Source organism: Patella vulgata, chromosome 2, assembly GCF_932274485.2.
Source record: "Patella vulgata chromosome 2, xgPatVulg1.2, whole genome shotgun sequence".
NCBI lineage: Eukaryota > Metazoa > Mollusca > Gastropoda > Patellidae > Patella > Patella vulgata.
This window is the reverse complement of record NC_065880.2, coordinates 80,013,017-80,033,889: the sequence shown is the minus strand read 5'-3', so window position 1 is coordinate 80,033,889 and position 20,873 is coordinate 80,013,017. Positions and strand designations below refer to the sequence as shown.

Genomic DNA, 20,873 nt, shown 5'->3' with positions numbered 1-20,873 from the left:
TTATGCCCATCTTCATTAGCCGGAACAGAACAGTAGGACGTTAAACCCCATTTCATTTCATTTACATCGATTCAACAAAAGCGATTACTTATTTAGTTGTTCCGTCGGTCTTCCGTATAAATATTCACAGGTTATCCAGCCTTTCATTTCCTTGGTAAGGTGCCAAGAATGGCTGGATATCCCAGTCTTCATTTACAATATATAAGGTGAAGGCCGTTGGGCTGGTTACCGATTTAGCGTCAAAATGGCGAACATGAAACCTTGGCTTAACGAACATGGAGCAATTGTCGATTTTACCGACCAGGCTCCTTCTCCATGCAAAGATTTCTTTCACCTTTTTATGACACCAACGGAAGTTATTTACAGATTATGGAAAGTTGTTCCCCCAACGCGTTCAGATTCCAAGAACCCGCCGTCAGAAGTAAAAGACAGTCACGAAGATTTTTTATTAGATGAAAGACTTCACAGTGAAATTCAAAGAGTTGCAGGATCTAATACTCTGGACTATTTGACAAATCTGTGTCATGGAAAAATTGACTATTTACCAAGGTTACCAGATCGGGTTCTTTCACAACTAATATTTATGTTGGATTTGGAAGATATTGCTCGTCTTAGTCAAGTTTCAAAACAATTTAGGTAAGTACAAGTAGGCCTACATATACATGTATTAATAAATATAATAAGTTTATTGTGTAGGCCAACACCCAGTCTAGTTACTAAAAGCAGTAAAAACGTGACCCAATAATTTCCTTGCTATATAAAATGCAATATGTGTAATTTAACCTTGCAAACTCATGATCATAAGACTGAAGTAGCCTACAGTACAGTTAATACAATATTAAAGGAGCTAAATCGCTAATATTTGTTGAGATCTAGAAATTGACACAAATGGGTCACAACGGATATAATGATATAATCTGAATGTATTTAAACTGATTTACATTCAATCGTTTATGTATTTACTCTAATTTCAAATCAGTTCTGTTCGGCGAACTACGCCAGAAGTCTCAATCGAATAGCAATCTCGAGCGTCTGGTTATTCCAGTCTATTCTGCATGCTCTCACCATTTGGTATGACTTGTAGAATGTCTAGCTCCGTTCTTCGAGTCCCTTGTTACAAGTGGTGCTGAAACGAATTATGGTACACGATTTGTGTAATGCCTAATGGAATGGTAAAATGTTGATTTTGTCTTAAATATTGGATATCAGAAGTCCATCTTTTCCCTGTAAGATCCCAACATCAATGTTGATTTTCAGTGTCAAAGACTTTGGATGATATTGAGTAAGAGACTTAGCTACTTTAACTTTAAGTACAACATGACCGTTTATTCAGTGACTATAAATCTGCGAAACTGATTTAAGGCTTGATATATATAAATATTGTGGTGTACCCGTGTAATAATTGTCAAGACATTTGGATATATTTATTTATGGTGAGGCACCCTATCTAAGGCTAATTTGGAATCCTTACCTTCTATTTTTCCCCCTTGATTCTTCTTTTTTCACAACATCTGACACAAATTTATAAATACCTGGTACATAATTCAACACTATTTTCAGGTAGAATTTTGCGATTTAACCACAAACCCGCGATCTTTGGCTTTGGTCTGCGAGACTCTGTTCTGGTGAAACAAAAGTTTCATAGTGGGGGACCAATTCAAAAGTTTGTTTATGTTTTTGAATTGTAAAATTCTAGTCTTGAGGTTGATTATAGTATTGAATTATTATAAATTTGTGTCAGGTGTGGCAAGAAATGATTACTTTTGGCGAAAAAAGAAGAATCATGGTAAAATATATAAGGTGCAGATTTCGACACGGTCACAAGATGTAAACAGGGATAGTGCTAACCCTAACCCTAAAGCTATCCCAACTCCTTACCCTAACCTACAATCTTGTCAACAATCACGTGCCTTAACCCTATTTACATCTCACAACCGTGACAAAATCTGCAGGTAAACTTAATATTTAGACTTGACCCAATTCCATTGAGCGTTATTTATAGAAAACAAAATGGAGGTAAATTTGCTATTATGTCCAGTGTTATTTCATTTAAATGCTAGAATGTAAAATGATTCCTACCATTACATAGTAGTAGGGTTTGACAATTAGGCCTATAGGTTATAGGTATAGAGATACTTTTGATTTGTTTTTAGAAAATATGCCACTATCGTTTTAAAATAAACCTACGAAATGTCATAAATAAGTAAAACATAAAGTATGTAAATAAATAAATAAGAAATGCAATACCAAATCAAGGATTATATAGTAGTAATAATCGAATAAACTTATGTGATGCTGTCGAAAAGCTCTCTAGCACTTGGGGATGCTTCATACAGACAATGCGAAAAAAGAATATTTTACCCACACATAAGAAATTTTATTGTTTTGATCGAACTAGAAAGAAGTATTACAAGATGTCAAGAGTCAGCTCTTACCAACTATATAATAGACTTTAGGGGGTAGGGTTGGGATGGCCTAGTGGTTTAGAGTATCATGCTTCAACCTCTAGCTGGCCTGTTAGGCTGTCACCTCTGGCTTGCGGTTGTGGTTTCGATCCCTGGTCACGGTGTGAGCGTATAGTGGCTTGGAGATGGGGGCGACTTATCAACCTTGTGGGTTTACTCCGGGTACTCCAGTTTCCTCCCACAGGCAATACCTCTGCACATGCGCTAAGATAATATTAAAAAAAAAAAAATGAAAAATAAGACTTGTCTGCAATATCACCTTTGGTGGAAGCGGACGTTAAACACTAAGAAAAACAAAATAGACTTTATTATATATGACCCCCAAAGGTGTGCTAAGATAATAAAAATAAAATGAAAAATAAAACTTGTCTGCGATATCACCTTCAGTGAAAGCGTATCTTAAACACTAAGAACAACAAAATAGGCCAAGCCATAAAAATAAGATTCCAATACAGAGCTTTATTTTAATATAATTAGCAAACTTCTATAGCTTGCATGTTGTGTGTGTGTGTGTTTTATTCATGACTACAAGTGATAAAACTAGTGTGAATAACCAATATTCAATATAATATGTTATTGACATTAGCTTACAGTGTTGATTTATCTAGAAAATGTATTATGCAGGGACAATAAAGAAAAGAACATGTTCATGCATGTCTTGAATAAAATCTAGAAAAACGTGTATTTCATAGGGCTAGATCAAGGAGTTGGCAAAACCAATAGCCTATATGATTTTTAGTTCTTCTATGTCGTAGTAAATACGAGTCATTATACACAAGATTTAGATAAAGAGCTGGCCGCTCTTGCTATAATAGTTCAAAAATAGATAATGCAAAGTGAATTATATATTGAAAATTTCATCAAATTACTTTGTAGTTTTGACAAGATATGCGCATTGATTGTTTATTGTTGTAACAATGATGCTGCTATATTCAAGTCTAGGCCTCGCTTCTCAATTTTTAGATTAAATCATTGAATGGCCGAACCGTTCTAATCTTTTTGAAATCTCGAGCATCCGATGACATCGAGAGTTGATTATGATCTTGTCATGTTAATAAATATCTCATTGATAATTTATATAACATTTAAGGCCCAAAGAAAGACCTGCAATAGGCAAATTTAGCTCTTGAATAAATGTATCCTTAGTAAATACATTGGCTCCTGTATGTTCAAGGTTCGCACACTCCTTGAAACTCCTGGAAAATCCTGGAAAAATGAAAATGTGATTTCCAGTACTGGAAAATCCTGGAAAAAAAGAATACACCTTGAAACTCCTGGAAAATTAACATTTGGGGTTTCACTATATATTTTAAGATATAAAACTAAATGTAGTCATCGAATGTTTCTTCAAAAGTACACGATTTCATGGCCGTAAATGTTCTCAAAGCGTAAAAAAATACATTATGATTTAGAATTCTATACAGATACTCCTGGAATCTGGTAAATAATTCCTGGTAACTCCTGGAATTTTAAATGTTCCGAGTTGTGCACACCCTGATGTTGTTTTGTTTGAAAAAATTGAGAAAAGAGACTAATAATGTTTTATGTTTAATTTAGTTTTTTTTTTCCTAAGAAATATGAAGCCGAAATTTTAATGTTTATAAGGTTTTCCTGAAAAACAAATTTAAATTAATATGGCCTAAGATTAAGATCTGAATGTGCTAAACACAATCAATAGGTGTTAATTTCAATATGTATTTTCGTTCTCGAACATAATGGAGTAGTTATCTCATACACTCCTCAAAACAAGAACTATTGTCAGCTGGAATTTTAAATAAGAGTTGGTAAAGTAAAATTTCACACATAGCAGACTGCATATGATACTCCAGTCTTCATTAGTCTTAGTAGTATTAGTAGAATACAAAGTAGAGGACCATATAATATTATTAAACCTTATTTCATTTCTATGCATTCTTTTTTTTTTCCAGAAAACTATGTAATTCTGATGAATTATGGAAGAAAATTTATAGAGCCAACAGTGAAAGTTCGATAACTCCAGAAGTGGTATCTTTAGCTGATACGATTGGTTGGAAGAAATTATTCTACACCAATAAATTACAACTTCAAGTTCAGTTACGAAGACAGAGAACCAATGATGGAACAGTTCCAAACACTGCCTTTATTACTCAGAAATAACTTCCAGTTTTCAGCAGCAGCCATTTTTAAAATGGCTGAGCTTGTGATAATTATTTTATGATATTGGACTTCTATTGTTTAACCCTATAGGCCTCGACTCACATCAATAACTGCCATCTTCTTACAATACAGAAATCTATTCCATTATCTCGGGCAGATCAAAGCAGTCCAAGGGACAGTAGTAGTAGTTTCTGGCTGACAACGGATGTACAGGCCCAAGTTCAAAAAGCATTCTCAGGCTTAAGTTACGAATTTACTCAAAATTTTTCGCTTTATTTTAATTAAAATATAGCCCTTTATAAAACTTTTGTTGTTTTAATGTATCAAATACGTCAATAAGAAACTATGTGTTTCTGGATCAAAGATATTTCTCAAACAATGATTGAAAGATGCGTAAATTCTTAAGTCTGAGAATGCTTAGTGAACTCTGGCCAGGTATGGAATATATCACTTTTGTCTAATTGGTAGTCAATATTTATCAAGTGCTAACAAGAGTAAACCTTCAATAAACACAATAACGTACATGAACAATTAGAGTATTGAATTGCTGATTTAACCCTTTAATACCCGACTCACAGAACCAAGACTCAAAACTAAATTTTCAGCCAAAATTTAAAGTCTCCAGTCCCAATCGTACCTTTATCCTGACAGTATATAATCTAACTTTATAAAAGTCAAATTTTGTGTGTGACCATATATATATATATATATATATAAGGGTTAAAGGATCGTTTATACTGAGCGTGAACACAGAGATTGCCTCCATAAAGAATTATTAGAAACCGTCAGAGTGCGATGTCAAAAGGCATACATGGCCAAATCTTCAATGAACAACTTTCATCTGTGAATTTCCTTGTGTAATTTACTAATTTCAGTACTAATGATGATTCACGCGGAAAGGCACTGTGGTCATGCTCAGTATAAATGGCCTTTTAAAAGTTAAGAGAGAATTGTTTAAAGTTATTAAATGCCTTTGGTGTAAAATGTATAAATTCTTTTATGTACAAACAAGTATTATTGGTAGACGCCTTAATTAATTTTACTTTTAAAAAGCCAAATTTAACCAAGTTGTACATTGTTATTTAAGGGAGAAACTATTTTTGAATATATTAAGTGCATCCTATTTTATTTTTGTGCTTTGTGATTTCATTACTATTTTTAAATCTTGTTAAAGTTATTATTATGTTAATCTGGCACATTTGCTGTGATTTAAACACGTTTCATATAATTAATTAGTGTTTGTTTTTAAATTTTTAATGGAACTCCGGTCACTCAGGAGTTGAGTGGCAATACCATAGCGAGACGCTAATTGTAGGGAGGTTGGGGAGCTTCAGGTATTTCCGGTGTCCGGAGTATTTTGGGGAATACTAACCCGAACTCTAACCCTTTTAAGAGGGTTATAGGTAAATTGGATCCAAGTCCAATCTTCTAAAAAGGGTTCGGATTAGTATTCCCCAAAATTCTCATTTATATTAAGAGGCCATTTTGGACTCCGGAAACACCCGAACCTCCCCAATTGGCCTACATTAACATCTCCCAATATCATCATTTGGGCAATGCATGGTGAGCTGGGACAGATGGGTAAAAATTGGGCCAAAGAAGAATGGGTGTCCTCCCTGAAGCAATTCCCACCAAGCATCACTAGTAAAAACTCGGTTCCACGTGACCTTGTCGTTGGTAAGAGAACCGTATTTTGACCTATTTGGATTAAATTCCATTGTAATGACAAAAACTGACGTTCAGTAAACACACCAGATCGTAATGAATGTACAGGAAAACAATGCTGTATTGGAAACAATGAGGTCACATGGGACCACTGCTCTATGGTGTCACCTACAAATTTTGTCCCCTCATCTCTCAAGGTCGACCATTACTAAATAATGGATTGACCCATAACATGCCCGGGCTGGTTATACTGACTGAAATTTTTTAAACTCTTCGAAAAGTTGCTGCAGGATTAACATAGTTTGCCAAGCAATGGGTATGCACCAATCAGCTGCCTTGTTAATATAAAAGGTGTCCAAATAGTCCCAGTATTATATTTTCTGATGTGAAATGTCCGTCGGTTTATTGTAATCTATGTGTCCAATGACTGTGGCTCTCCGCTCATTTAGGTTTTAAACTATTTCAGCGGGCCGTCCTGCAAAAAAAGGAAACCAGGCTGAAAAAATCCCATGTAACTTTCTGGAACCTAGTTAATGAAATGGGGTTGAATGTCCTACTGACTCCAAACTGGGCTAATGAAGACGGGCATAGGTCATACAGTGTGCTACGAGAAAATTTTGCCAGGATTGAGGCGCTACAACCTACTCTTATATCGAATTCCAACTGCCAGGGGATCTTTTACGTGCACACCAATATATACATGGGGCCTCGGTTTTCCGTCCCCTCCGAATGACAAACAACTGTCCTTACCAGGCCCTCCGTCCTGCATCACTGAGAAGGGGGAACCATGATGGAAAATCTGGATAAACTTTCTCGGCCAATGCAGGGATCGAACACCGGACCTCCAGACTAGTGAGTCAGAGTCTTACCCACTGTGGTCCCCACCTAGTCCTTAATGGACCATCATCAGCCTCGTCGTTCCCTTCTACTCAGGGGCGTAAAAAAAATTTTGAATCCACTAGCCCAGGGCTAGTAGTCTACTGTCAGGCACTAGCCCGGCATTAATATCCACTACTAGTCACTCCACTAATGAGGATGGGCATACGTCGTACACTGTGCTATGAGGTAACTTTTGCCTGCAGTGGCACTACAGCCTACTTTTATATCAACTTTTAACTGTCAAGGGCTCTTTTTACATGCACAGGACTTCAAGTTTTTCATACCATCCTCTGCCCTGCACCACTGACAGAGGGAGAACCATGACAGAAAAGTTCACAAAGCATTCTCAGACATAAGAATTAACTTAACTTCCAATCACATTTTATGAGAATTATCTTTGATCTAGAAACAAAATTTTTCATATAGTTTCTTATTGATATATTTAATACATTCAAACAAAAAATTTATAAAAGGGCTCTATTTTAGTTAAAATAAGGCAAACAATTTTGAGTAAATGCTTTGTGAACTCTGGGTTTGATCGCTACACAACCGACCCCGGAAACTTCCAAGATTAGCGAGCCAACTGCTTACATATTGAGCCAACCACAGTTTCCAGATCATAAACCAGTTGATTTTATAGTTAAGGACTTGTCTAGGCAAACGAAAATTCAAATGTTTATTTACCTCAAAATATTACAGCAAGCATAATAAAGTTTCAAAAATATGCATAGGTTTCAAATAGTAAAATATTTTCAATTCTTTTCAAGAGTTAAATATCATGTAATCTCATAATATACAGAACTACAAATATCTGTTTTAAAAACAAAATCTTTAAAAATAGTACGATTCCTTAAATGGCAAGATGATAAATTGGAAGATTCCAAAAAGGTGCAAGATGAGAAATTCGGATGGGCAACATGTAAACTATAAATTATCACCTAGAAGGGACTAAATAAAAATTAACACCTTTGTCATTAAATTCCAGAAAACCCTGATCCATAAGCAATAGAATAAAAATAAATTGGAACGGAAACAAAAACTCCAGTATGAACACCGTTAGCTTCCCTGTAAAGAGCACTAAATAACATTAAATATAAAAGTAGCAATGCATTTATATGTCCAAATAAAATTTTTCATTGTAATTACCCTAGCCTCTCACATCAATCAAGATATTCTAGCAGTTAACACCACATTACATGCAATCATCTTTATAGTAATATTTGATGATGTTGCTTATTGCAAATCAAAACAATTTGACTAATCTGATGATTTCGTTGGATGGAGGATTAGGGAACTGCGAGAAGCACCTATTCTTTGGAAACATATTTATTTTAAAAAAATATTTAGGTTAAGTAGTGATTAGGGTTTGGGAGATTCATTGTTTTAAAAAAAAAAAAAATTTTGGTGAAACATATCCACCCTTTAAAAAATTATATTTTACGCACTGACAACATGGCTACTTTTTAAGTACGAAAGTAAAGGATTAAGGTTACATACATTAAAAAAATTAATGTTTAGACACTTTTTAGTGTTTTGTTATCTTATTTACAACAAAGGCTGTTACATTTAAATCTTTTCAAATTAATTCTCTACTCAACTTTAAAGTTACAATTTCATATTTTTAAGTTATATTTTTAAAATGTATTAAAATAAAACCCTAAAATCGATGCTATCTGTAAACAGTCCTATCTTGTTAAAGAATAATACTATTAATTCTAAAATTCACTATTGCCAGTTGAGAAATTAACAAAAACATCATTTTCAACTTCAAATTCAAACAATTGAAGATAGCTATTCCATCGTGTGGAAAAGGAAAACAAGGGAGGTAATTGTGTGAGAAAGATAACCTATGATTGTATAATAGTGAGTTGACAACCTGTTGAGCTAAAGACATAGAAATAATTATGTTTTGACCTTTTTTTTTTAGAAAATATGAAATTGTAACTTTAAATTTGAAAACTTTTCTCTTGAAAGCCATGTTTTGAAAACTAAATGATACACTTTGTGTGATAAGTACATGTACGAGGAGTTCAGGCATTTTTGAAGACATTGTCAGCCAAGACATGATCCAGTAAGCAAGCTTATATTAAACACGGTAAAATATATATATATATATCAAAAAGAATTAAACATGCTATCAAGCAACTTGTCATGTAATTTGTGGTGCTCGGACAAATAATCTTGTTTTAAAACTGCTTTTCTAGTTCAAGGTAGATCATTCATTTCCAGGTAGTTTATCTTTGTTGGAGTATAAAAAAGCACCAATATAAAGATGGGTTATTATGGGTTTTTTTTAGATAAATTTTAGTTTGTGAATGTGACAATCAGACATTTATTTTTAACTCATCCATATTTTATCTTCCGAGTCAAACATTTATTATTGTATTATAAATTCATGGATCATTTGTCAGAGCACACATGGCAATATTAGTTCTAGATTAAATTGAGCTATTACAAAAAAAACCTTTAAAATTAAAAAAAAAAACTCGAGGAGCAAGTATCTAACAATTTTTGACGAGCACAGCCTTGTCGTGGATGTTGTAAGCCGGTGGTGCAGCGCTTTCTTCCAAGCGTACAAATGTTGTCTGGACTGGAGCACGAACAATGACAGCTCCCTGGCTGGATGCCTGAAACACATATCGATTTGATAAATTAAATGGAGTTTTAACATCCTACTGGGCTAATCAAGTGTGCTATGTACTAGGAAAATTTTGTCCCCGATAGCAGTAATACAGCCTACTCATACTGAATTTCATCTGTCAAGGGCTATTTTACGTGCACACCGGACCCGTTTCCATCCTATCTGACTGACTATACATTGTCCATTTCCTGGCCCTTTGTCCTGCTCTACTGACCTTTATAAATAACTTCAAATTATTACAATAAATGGCACAATGACTGGATAAATTATCATGGCAAATTGAAGCAGCTGATCATTTACACGTTTCTAATGCAGAAGAAATGAAATGAGGTTTAAGGTCCTACTTTTCTGCTCCGACTAGGCTAAAGACAAGTTTATGCCATACAGTGTGCCGTCCAGGGAAATTCTGTCCAGACAGCATTGCGATGGCCTACTCTTATTCAAATTCCAACAACTGTCAAAGTTCTTCTACATGCACGACAAGGTTGTACATAGGACTAACATGCTGAATGCTATCAACTGAAGTGGACTATTTTGATGCTTTATGCCATCAAATCAAGTGGACTGTTTTGACACTGAATACTATCAATTTAAATGGACTGTTTTGATGCTATAAATGCTATCAATTTAAGTGGACTGTTTTGACACCGAATACTATCCATTGAAATGATCGACATGCGGGTTATGTTGATGCATTTTTATGTGGATGGATAGATAGAACTATGACTGGACTTGTTCTGATCTAACTTAAACGAGCGATTTCATTAACTTGCCTGCATGTAAGGGTCTTTAGCAATTGGAGGAAACCATAGAAAGTCCACAAGGTTAAAGAGAGGCAGCCTTATTTCTTTTATGTCGAAGATGGAGAATCAAATCCACATCTCGATGGCACACCTTATGATCTAAAGCGCACCTGTAAAACCATTCAGCCACCTAACCCCACAATAAAATATCAACAGAGCCTTCAAACGATATTTTAATATAATTACCGAGCTGGGCTTGCAGGTTTCGGTACCAGCGATGACAGTTTCAGTCAAAAGCAGGACCCATCCAATCACAATGATGATGACAATCGCCATGCCAATGTTATAAGCAGTATACATCATTTTACAATCATGGAGTCCAATTTCCTGGTAATCATCATAATCAGATGTCCTGAAATTAATTTAGTTTCATGTTTTAAAATAATTTATAACACATTGATATATTAGGCCTAATAAAATGACCATTTCATGGAGCTATATGTTTTCTTCTAAATTATTCTTTTAATTCTTGACCCGAAAGTTTTTTGTGTAAACTACACAATTTTTTTTTAAGCTACACAATTTTTTAAGCTCACTTTCATGAAACAAGTTCTATTTACATGTAAACCTAACCTACTACATCCGAATTAAGTCAATTCTATGCTCCTATCTTCTAGATGCTAATTAGTCATCTTTACCCCCCAACCTAGACCCAAAAGAAGTAGTTTTATCCACCCAAAGTTTGAAAAAAAAAGTTATTTTATTTTTTCCTACCCGCACATAGCCTATACAGTAAAATGCCATGGATGATTTCAATACCCATGAGACATTGAGCATCCACAGGGTAATGACCAAGTAATTTTTAGGTCAAACTTAGTAAAATCATTATCTCATACCTGCACATACACATATTGTTCATGCTCTTACAATCCATTTTATGGTGGGAAGCAACAGCACCAAGGGCAAAGATTCCAATCACAAAGAATACTCCCATGACGAGGAGGGCCTTGATTCCAAAAACCAAGTGGACAATGTGCTGCAAGCAAATAAAATAAACCACAATGAATCAGAAAGTGATTGGTTATTGATACAAACAGAGAGAGAGAGAGAGAGAGAGATTGGAGGGATTATTGATCCTGGTCTCAAGTGAGAATCCAATCAAAATCCATGTTACTGTATGTATCTTTCTTTCTCATACCATATTTTAAAGGGTACAAATCAATGTGGAGTATTTTAAACTCTACCGTAGCAATCTAATCTATTATCAAGTTTCGAGACTTATCCTAGTTTAGTACTGAACCGATGTATGCGAGAAAAAGTGACCTATAATATTAATTACTGTATTTTATAGGATAAGTTGATGTGGACTATAAGTTGAATCCTCATATTCTGTTTTTCCGACCTCCATCCATAAAAAAGTCGAAGCAGTACATAAGAGGACTGTTTTTCAACTCCACAGTAGCAATCTGTCTTTCAACTCCACAGTAGCAATCTATTATCCTAGCCTAATATATTATATAACACCTTGCTAGTGTATGCCAAGACAAATTGGCCCATAATTGATACACAGTCCACATTTAAATTTATTTGAAAACTGATTAATGTTTCTTACACTGCATTTTGATCTTCTGATGGCAGCAAAGAGTCCAGAAATACCAGGAAGAATGAACTGAAAAATACAATACATTAAATATTATGGTGTTTAATGGCAAACACAAAATATTTTATATATATGGTGGTTGACATTCAAGCTATAAAATTGGCTACTGCACAAGTAGCTGACATACAAGCTTCAAATTGGCTACTGCACAAAATATTTCATATGGTGTTTGGCGCGTAAACTTGAACCCAAATGTACAATGTACTGCAGAAACTGCCCGTACTGTGTAAAATATTTTATGTAAATTGTTGCTGGCGTACAAGCGTCAACCTGCACAGAATATTGAGATCAATATTGTGAGTCAGTCATCAAATTACTGTACATATCAAGACTGATGTCAAAAACACTATAAGCAATAATCATTAAGTTGATATTGCTAGTCCATATACTACTTGTACATGTATTTATTATCTAAATATCTAAAAGACTGTAGAATATTAAAACCAATTTGCTTAACAAAATGAAACAGGGTTTAAAGTCCGACTGTTATGCACCTACTGAAATAATGGAAACTAGTCTACACCACACTGCTTTAACAGTGGTGCTACAGCCTATTCTTATTGTATTCTAACTGTCAAGGGTTCTTTCATGTCAAGACAACATGTACATGGGACCATCTGAACAACTTATCACTGTCCCTTGACAGACCCTCAGTTTATTTGCACCATTGAAAAGGTGAAACCACGCTCAATATTACTGGGGGGGAAGGGGTGGATGGCTGAATGGTTAGCGTGCGCGCGCTGTATCATAAAGTCTGTCATTGAGTCGACTGGCGTGGTTTCGAATCCCCAGTTGTACGTGACAAGGAGTAGGGTCGCCTGTCCAATCTCGTGGGTTTTCTCCGGGTCCTCCGGTTTTCTCCCACTGCTAAAGACCCCTACGCTCAAGCGAATTATTGAAATAAAATTAAACCATGGTAGTCCCGAAATGACCTAGTTTGGGTTGAGTGGACGTTAAACCCCATCTCTCAATATTACTGGGGAACTTTCTTGGCAATATCTGGTTAGAGAGAGAGAGAGAGAGAGAGAAATGTGGTTTAATGTCCACCTGACACAAACTAGGTCATTTCAGGACTAACACATGGTTCAATTTTATTTCAATCATTCGTAGGCGTCTTTAGCAGTAGGAAGAAACCGGAGGACCCGGAGAAAACCCACGAGATTGGACAGGCGGCCTTACTCCTTGTCACGTACAACCGGGGAATCGAAACCCCGCCAGTTGACTCAATGACAGACCGTATGATACAGCGCGCGCTAACCATTCGGCCATCCAACCCCCCCCATCTGGTTAGAATCACAGCACCTGGTACATGTATTGACTACATAACCCATAAAAGAGATCCTTTGATGTTCATATTTTAAATTCCCTGCTCCCCCCCAAACAAGCGCTGAAATAAGTGTCCGGACACGGACAATGTCCGGGCGAATTGACCCCGTTTGACAGGCCAAATTGCCTTTCGTCCGGACATAATTGTCCGACCGTGTTTTTGTAAATCATTAAGTCAAAAATATTCGAGTCGATCGCTATCTATTATTAGACTCGAAAGTCCAGAACCAAAAATATCAATGACCAGAGTCATAGTGAAAATGTTACTATTTATATCTCGGCCGCGTGCAGATAAAATCTTCAATAATTTTTAGAATCGACTCTTTTACGCTGGTTATATCAATGACCCGAGTCATAGTAAAAATATTACTATTTATACATGTATCTCTCTCGGCCGCGTGAAGATAAAATAATGAATAATATTGAGAATCGGCTCTTTTACACTGGTTATTCATATCTCGTAGCTAGCTTTGCGTTACTTTCATATATGATTAGCTCTAAATCACACCCAACATGACATGTAATTATATAAATTATTAGTAATAAAAGTAATAATATTTTAAAATTAGTTTACAAGAAAATGTCCAAGTTGACTATGGATGTAATTTGGGACAGACTTTTTATACGAAAATATCTCACTTTGTTGGACACTTCCAATGTGAATGTAAATAGAAGAGCCATGAAAACATGTCGAATAAAATAACTTCTTACTTTTCCCAACCCTCGGAAACGGATATCCCGGCTAGTGGGACCGTTCCAGAAAATTCAAAGACTGGTACTGTGTCTTAATCTTATGTCTCTCATAAAGACACTTCTAAACGGGGGCCGTCACCAGTTCGAAAATTACAAACACGAACCGTAGAAAAGTGGATCAAAAATGACATGGCAGATTCTGAACCATTTACGACAACTCAAGATGTCTATTCTTTAGTTAAATTTGAATCTTAATCAGAGTTTTTAGGATTTAGTCCCCAGCCCCACCAAAGAGATTAATGACATTATTATATGAACTATATACATATAAAAACTTAAAACTCCAGGTTGTATGTGAGTCAATTTATTTTATTAATAAATGTATGTATAATAATATATATAAACATAGTAAATTTCAACAGTTTTTTGGTTTAATATACTTTATAAAGTATTTGTCAGGCTGAAAATCTGAAATGTCCGGCCGAAAATCAGTTCAGCCTGACATGATGTCAGGCTGAACCTTAGCAGTTATTTCAAGGCTTGCCCCCAAACAATAAATGATTATTTTAACATTTGGGTTGGGGGGGGGGGGGTGTCCTCTACCTAACTTGAGTCGTTAAACTCCATTTCTCTCCTCGGCCCTCCCCAGCCACGAAACATTTTATTCAAGAGAAACCAACAGTAACTTACGCCGAATCCAAGAAGCCAAAATGGTCCCGCAACATTGAATGCTTTGCTTGTGACCTGATCCGAATTCAAAGAAGAGTATTCATTATCTTGGTCACTATGGCGCATCTCCTTCACAGCTTCTACGGCAATCTGTTTCACTAATTCATATAACAGAACACACACAGACACACCTGCAAGACAAATATAAACCATCTTAATAAACCAAAGCCCAACAAGCCATAATAAATGGGACATGTGAATATAAACCACTTTTAAGTGTAGATTAAACATATATTATGCAAGAGCTAAATCTGCCTATTGCAGGTCTTTTTTCAGGCTTGAAATGTTATATAAACTATTATTTAGACATTAATTAACTTATCCAGACCATAATCAACTCTCGATGTCAACGCTAGCCTGCGATAATTGTTGGATTGTCAGTGACCGCCCTAGACTCTTAAAACCTTTAGCCAAATCAAAATTTTATTAGCCAATTCAGAAAGTTTTAGCCAAATATTTTATATCATTTTTATTCATATGTTTGTTAATTAAAAATGAAAATAAATGTGTGTGTTATTTGTATTTTACGTCCGCTTCCACCGAGGTGATATCGCAGACAAAATAAATGTTTAATATGTACTTACATGTATATAGTACACAAGAATATTTTTTTATCTCCTTGTCCATGCAAAAGTTCACATTATTGAGAGAATGAATGCAGATAACAAAAAAAAATGTTTATAGGACGTAGTACACAAGTCACATGATTTAATTTACTTCATCGTCAAAACAGAAAAGACACAACGATTCTTTTTAAGACACTACTGATCAAATGCTCTGACAAATTTGAAATTTATTTGTTCCAGCCCATCCATTTTTATAAGCATGAGGTCATTGAGGGTTAGCTCGACGGTCTCGGTTAAAGGTCTAATTTTGTCCACATGTTGATGAAGCCAACGATTACGAAGGACTTGCGTCCGAGATGACACGCTCACTCACGGAAGTAGATTCTGGACTAACAGTAGCCGTAGGAAGGAAAAAGTAATCTATCCTTATTTTGGGTTTACTAGTATTAGTTGTCATTAATGTGCGTTTTATTTATTTGCTGCGTAAGTAAAGAAAACTTGTAGTGAAGCGAATGTAAACAACGCAGTGCCACGCAGTGTCGTTTTTTTAAAATGCGTAACATTGTAATTTTTACATTGAATGATTTGCGACTTGTAAGTTTGAGACTAGAGTAATTAATGTACTAAAAAGACACTCAATCGAGTCGATCGAAAGAAGCGTTTAACGAGACGATTTCAAGTTTAATATTAGCAGATTTACGAAATAACACTCTAAAATTCATTCGCCAAATTTTTCGCCAGTATCATCACTTTATTCGCCAATAAAAATAATTGTCGCCATTGGCGAATGTCTATGGCGGTCACTGGATTGTGATGCGATTTGCTGCATAACTTTCTTTCTCGATTTAACGATTAAATGGATAATCGAGACTATGATTTTTGTCGTACCGACTTTAGTAATGATGACCGAGGCTATGCAGAACTTTCGATCACTATTTCTCGGTTCATAGTGGATCAATTTGACTGAAATTTTCAGCAAATTGCCTTTACATTATCTAGTTTTTAAGTATTATAGTGAGAACTGCCAACTCGTTATCTAATCTCCCATAATGTATCTTTAATGGTCAACATTAAAGGAGCTAAATCGCTAATATTTGGGACCTAGAAATTGACCCAAATGGGTCGCAACGCATATAATAATGTAATCTGATTGTATATAAACTGATTTACATTCAATTGTTTCCGTTTTGACTAATTTCAAATCAGTTAGGTCCAGCGAAATACGGCACGAGTCACAACCAAATAGAAATTTCAAGCGTCTGGTTATTCCAGTCTAATGCACATGCTCTCCAGATAAGTTATGGCGTTGCCGTATGACATGAGTTGTGGAATATGTCTAGCCTCGCTCTTTCTGGTCACTTGTTACAAATGACGATGAAACGCACTATGGTACACGATTCGTGTACCAATAGTAAAATATTTATTTTGTCTTAAATATTGGATATCTGAAGCCTACCTTTTCCTGGTAAGATAGCAACATCAATATTGATTTGAATTGACAAATAATTTGTGTTTTCAAAGTGTAAGACTTTGGATGATATTGAGTTAGAGACTTAGCTACTTTAAGTAATATATTGATATTGTACGGTCGATAGCACGAGAGCTGTATCTATATACATGTATTACGCAATGTCTTGCACAAGACCATTAAACAAATTAAAATACAGTATTTGCATTTCAATTTAATTGTCATGCAGGTCCAATATTGCAACTAGTACAAATAATATACGCTTGAGACATTGCCCGTACCATTATTTGAAATAACGTCACATCTGTATTTTAAAGATTCAGATAAAGAGTTGACAGTCCTAATAGTTCACAAAGACGGAATTCCATCAAAATTACTTCAATCTGGGAAAAGTTATGATTGTTTTGAAGATGTTGTGTAAATCTTTATCGTACAAGTCACACTTATATATTTTATTGTTAAATTTTTATGCCTCGGGAGTGATCAAATCCATTTAAATCCGGGCCATTCAATGGTCAAGTGAGTTGATTACGGTGTATGTTCTTGTAATGTGAATAAATGTCTAAATAATAATTTATACAACATTTTAAGACCGGCAATAGGCAGATTTAGTTTTTACATATACATAATGCATCTGTAATAAGAGCTAAATCTACCTATTGTAGATTCTTTCGGCCTAAAAATAAAACCAGCGGCTGCCAGGCAGGATACGCCCACATTTTAGAGAGATGGATAGCGAACAAGCTAAAAAGAAAGTGATTTTTCCTCCAATCAAGGGCCATAATTCAGGAAATTACAATTCGATATGCGCAAATATCGAAAGAAACTGAGATCTTTGGGTTATAAACTTACATTTCAAGTTTCAACAAAATCGGATAAAAATTGTGACCTCTACAGGGTCCACAACCTTGATATACTATATTTTTACGCTATGTGAGAACAAGGGGTATAATACGTTTTTTTAAAATCGTGATTTTTCGTACAATCAGGGGCCATAATTCAGGAAGTTACGTTCCAATATGCGCGAATATTGAAAGGAACCAAATTGGATAAAAATTGTGACCTGTACAGTGTTCACAAGCTAAGAACGTGATTTTTTTGTATACCAGGGGTCATAATCCATGAAGTTACAGTCCGATACATGCCAATATCGAGATCTTAGGGTGATAAACCTATATTTCAAGTTTCCTTGAAATCAGATAAAAGTTGTGACCTGTAGACTGGTCACAAACAATTGTGGACACACAGACGGACAGGGGTGACGACAATATACGTCCACATGAAAATGTGGACGTACAAAAAAACAATGATCCATATAGGACTTGATAGCTATTATTTAGATTAAATCAATTGACTGAATAAGAACACTTGATTGCAGTGTGAATAATGTAGTCTACACAATCACCTATTGTTGACTAAGATCTAATTATAACTTGTCCCAATGTAAACCCTGAGGGTCTGTTTTGACTGCAGGCTTTAATTTTAATTCTTTATCTACAAAACCATACATTAAAAATAGGTCAAACGTGTAGTAGGTAGTGACATTCATACACAGGTAGGCCTACATGTAACAATGGTTAATGCCAAGCCTTCCACAATAAGCTTAAAGAAGGATTTATAAAATGTCTATTAACCACATTATGTGTAAATATCCTAACCAATTAGCCTACGGTACTTCCAGTACATCAATTTTGTTTAAACATCCCAATCAATTTAAATATAACAAAGAGGTAAAGTTACTGAGGTTTCACCCTTTTAAAGATGTATTATTATGTAAGAGCTAAATCTGTTTATTGCTGGTCTTTGTCTTCAGATCTTAGTTATACTTAGAAACTTATTCACATGACATGTTCATAATCAACTCTACAGAACATCAGATGACTTGGCTTTTAAGTACATGCAGATTAGAATATTTAAGAATTCATAAAAATAGATGAGAGCCTTGATTGTCAAGTACCGCTAAGCTATATTATCTCACAAAATTCAAGCATTCATAACTTCGCACAGAATAAAGTATTTCCATTGAAATTTTCAATATAGCCTATATTGAATTTTCATTATTTATGTAAAAACTAACATAGCTAAAATGAATAAAGTTGTTTTAAATTTTCAATATTCATTACCTATTTTTGAACAGCAGGCTCTTTATCTAACTCTTCCAGAAAGTATATTTAAAAACTCTTAAAATTTCTAAGGTAAACGGCATAATATATATTCAGTAGCTTATTAATGACGAATTATTCAATGTGCTCCTTTAAGTCCTGCTAGTTAACCCGATTTATCAACATCCTGGTAGGATTTAACATCCTCATAAATCCTTTACAATACTAATCAAGAAGCTACGTCTGTGAAACTCAAGTACTAGCTGAGGATTACCCAATCCAAAATGGGAGACATATCCTGGTTTGTGGTTGGGAATTCAGTTGTTTGAAAAAAAATAACAAGGCTTGCCACGAGACGCGAGTAATTACTCGCGCGCACACTACGCTCGCGTAAAACCAAATTTACGTGAGTGATTAAGTACTCGCGCAAATATAAAAAATAATTTAATCAGAAATAATGGAATATCGTAAAAAAAAAAAAAAAGGCGGAAACAATTTGTATGCCTTCATATTGATGCACTGTTGCGCACGCGGCGTGTCTTTCCAGTGCCACCAGTTGTTACTAAAAATACTTTGAGACGCGTACTGCCAGGCGGTTTTTAAGCGGATGTCCTTTGCCATGTCTGGATAATCAAAAATTGAGCGGATGTTGTCGTTTCCATAGCAATTCTTTCGATCCCGCATCTTTTCTGCAAATTGATGTGATTGAAATTGTTTTGCCTGTTCTTTTACCTGTATAAGCTTTACGCACATCATTCTGCGTGAGTAAATACATGTACTCGCCTCACTCGCGCAAGTCTATATTTGCGTGAGTAGTCATCTACTCGCCTCCAATTTGCTCGTTGCAAGCCCTGAATAATATATTTCCAAAACGGTGTATTTTACATAAAACAGTCATTTGTCTTTGAATTAAGATAAAAATACCAACTGACTTTTTGATCATTTGAAAAAAAAAAAATGAAAAAAGTAACAATTGACTCAATTCTTTTACATCACGAAAATTTTCAAATTAATTATACTGTCACTGACCCAGTCCCTTTCCAATTGACTGGATGTAACTATTTCTGATAATGACCATGATATAGATCATAATCACAATTATACGTACATTATACTCCTAATACAGTGTAAATGTTACATACATTAACATGTATCTAAATCATACGATACAAGGTTTGATGTTATAATTTTCTCTATTTTCGCATTATTTCCATACTGTTTTCTATAGATATGGAATAGGAATAAATTCTTTACATTGATTTAACATGGTTTCACCTTTCAACTAGCTCGCTAAATTGCTCTCAGATACTAACTTTGTCATTTCTTTTTGTTTTTTCGCCCTGTAAAATGGGTAAATGACGCAATTAAAAAGTAAATCTTACTCCATGATGTTGTGGATGGAAATAACTTAAGACCTCGAATTCACCAGATTTGCCGCGGTAACCAATTGAATACGGGTATTCTTGTTTGTTCCAAGTACCGAACACCTGTAAGTAAACTTGGATTAAGAACTAAATGTTATTCATTTCTTATCTTTCCCACGCGTCATTCTGTTCAGCAACATTCAATGTAAGGTGAACAAAGAATTTCGCAAACCAATAACGAAATAAAGATTCATAATTTACAAACCTGCGGCAAGAATTATAGAGGAAAGTACCAGGGAAGCAATGTTCTTTGAACCTCGAGCTGTCATTTTGCCTATTTTCTTCAATTCCTTAACTATGATGTACTTCTTAATCGTTGTGCAATACTTCACCAATGTCACTAATGGCGGCACGGACTAGCTTTTTATAAAATTAT

General features: G+C 35.0%; 1 protein-coding gene and 1 long non-coding RNA gene across 2 annotated transcripts; one reads left to right on the top strand and one right to left on the bottom strand.

Moving 5' to 3' along the window:
• Positions 1–217: 217 nt before the first annotated feature.
• On the top strand, positions 218–5,827 carry LOC126809934 (F-box only protein 36). Its single transcript, XM_050534817.2, has 2 exons — positions 218–636; positions 4,394–5,827. The coding sequence occupies exons 1-2, from the start codon at positions 245–247 to the stop codon at positions 4,599–4,601; spliced, it is 600 nt and encodes a 199-aa protein (XP_050390774.2). The 5' UTR covers positions 218–244; the 3' UTR covers positions 4,602–5,827.
• A 1,981-nt stretch (positions 5,828–7,808) lies between these two features.
• LOC126809939 (uncharacterized) lies at positions 7,809–20,873 on the bottom strand. The gene is made up of 6 exons (XR_007675000.2): positions 20,703–20,873; positions 14,899–15,068; positions 12,142–12,198; positions 11,426–11,565; positions 10,776–10,941; positions 7,809–9,772 (listed from the first exon to the last, which is right to left on the bottom strand). It is a non-coding gene; the product is annotated as an uncharacterized LOC126809939 (long non-coding RNA).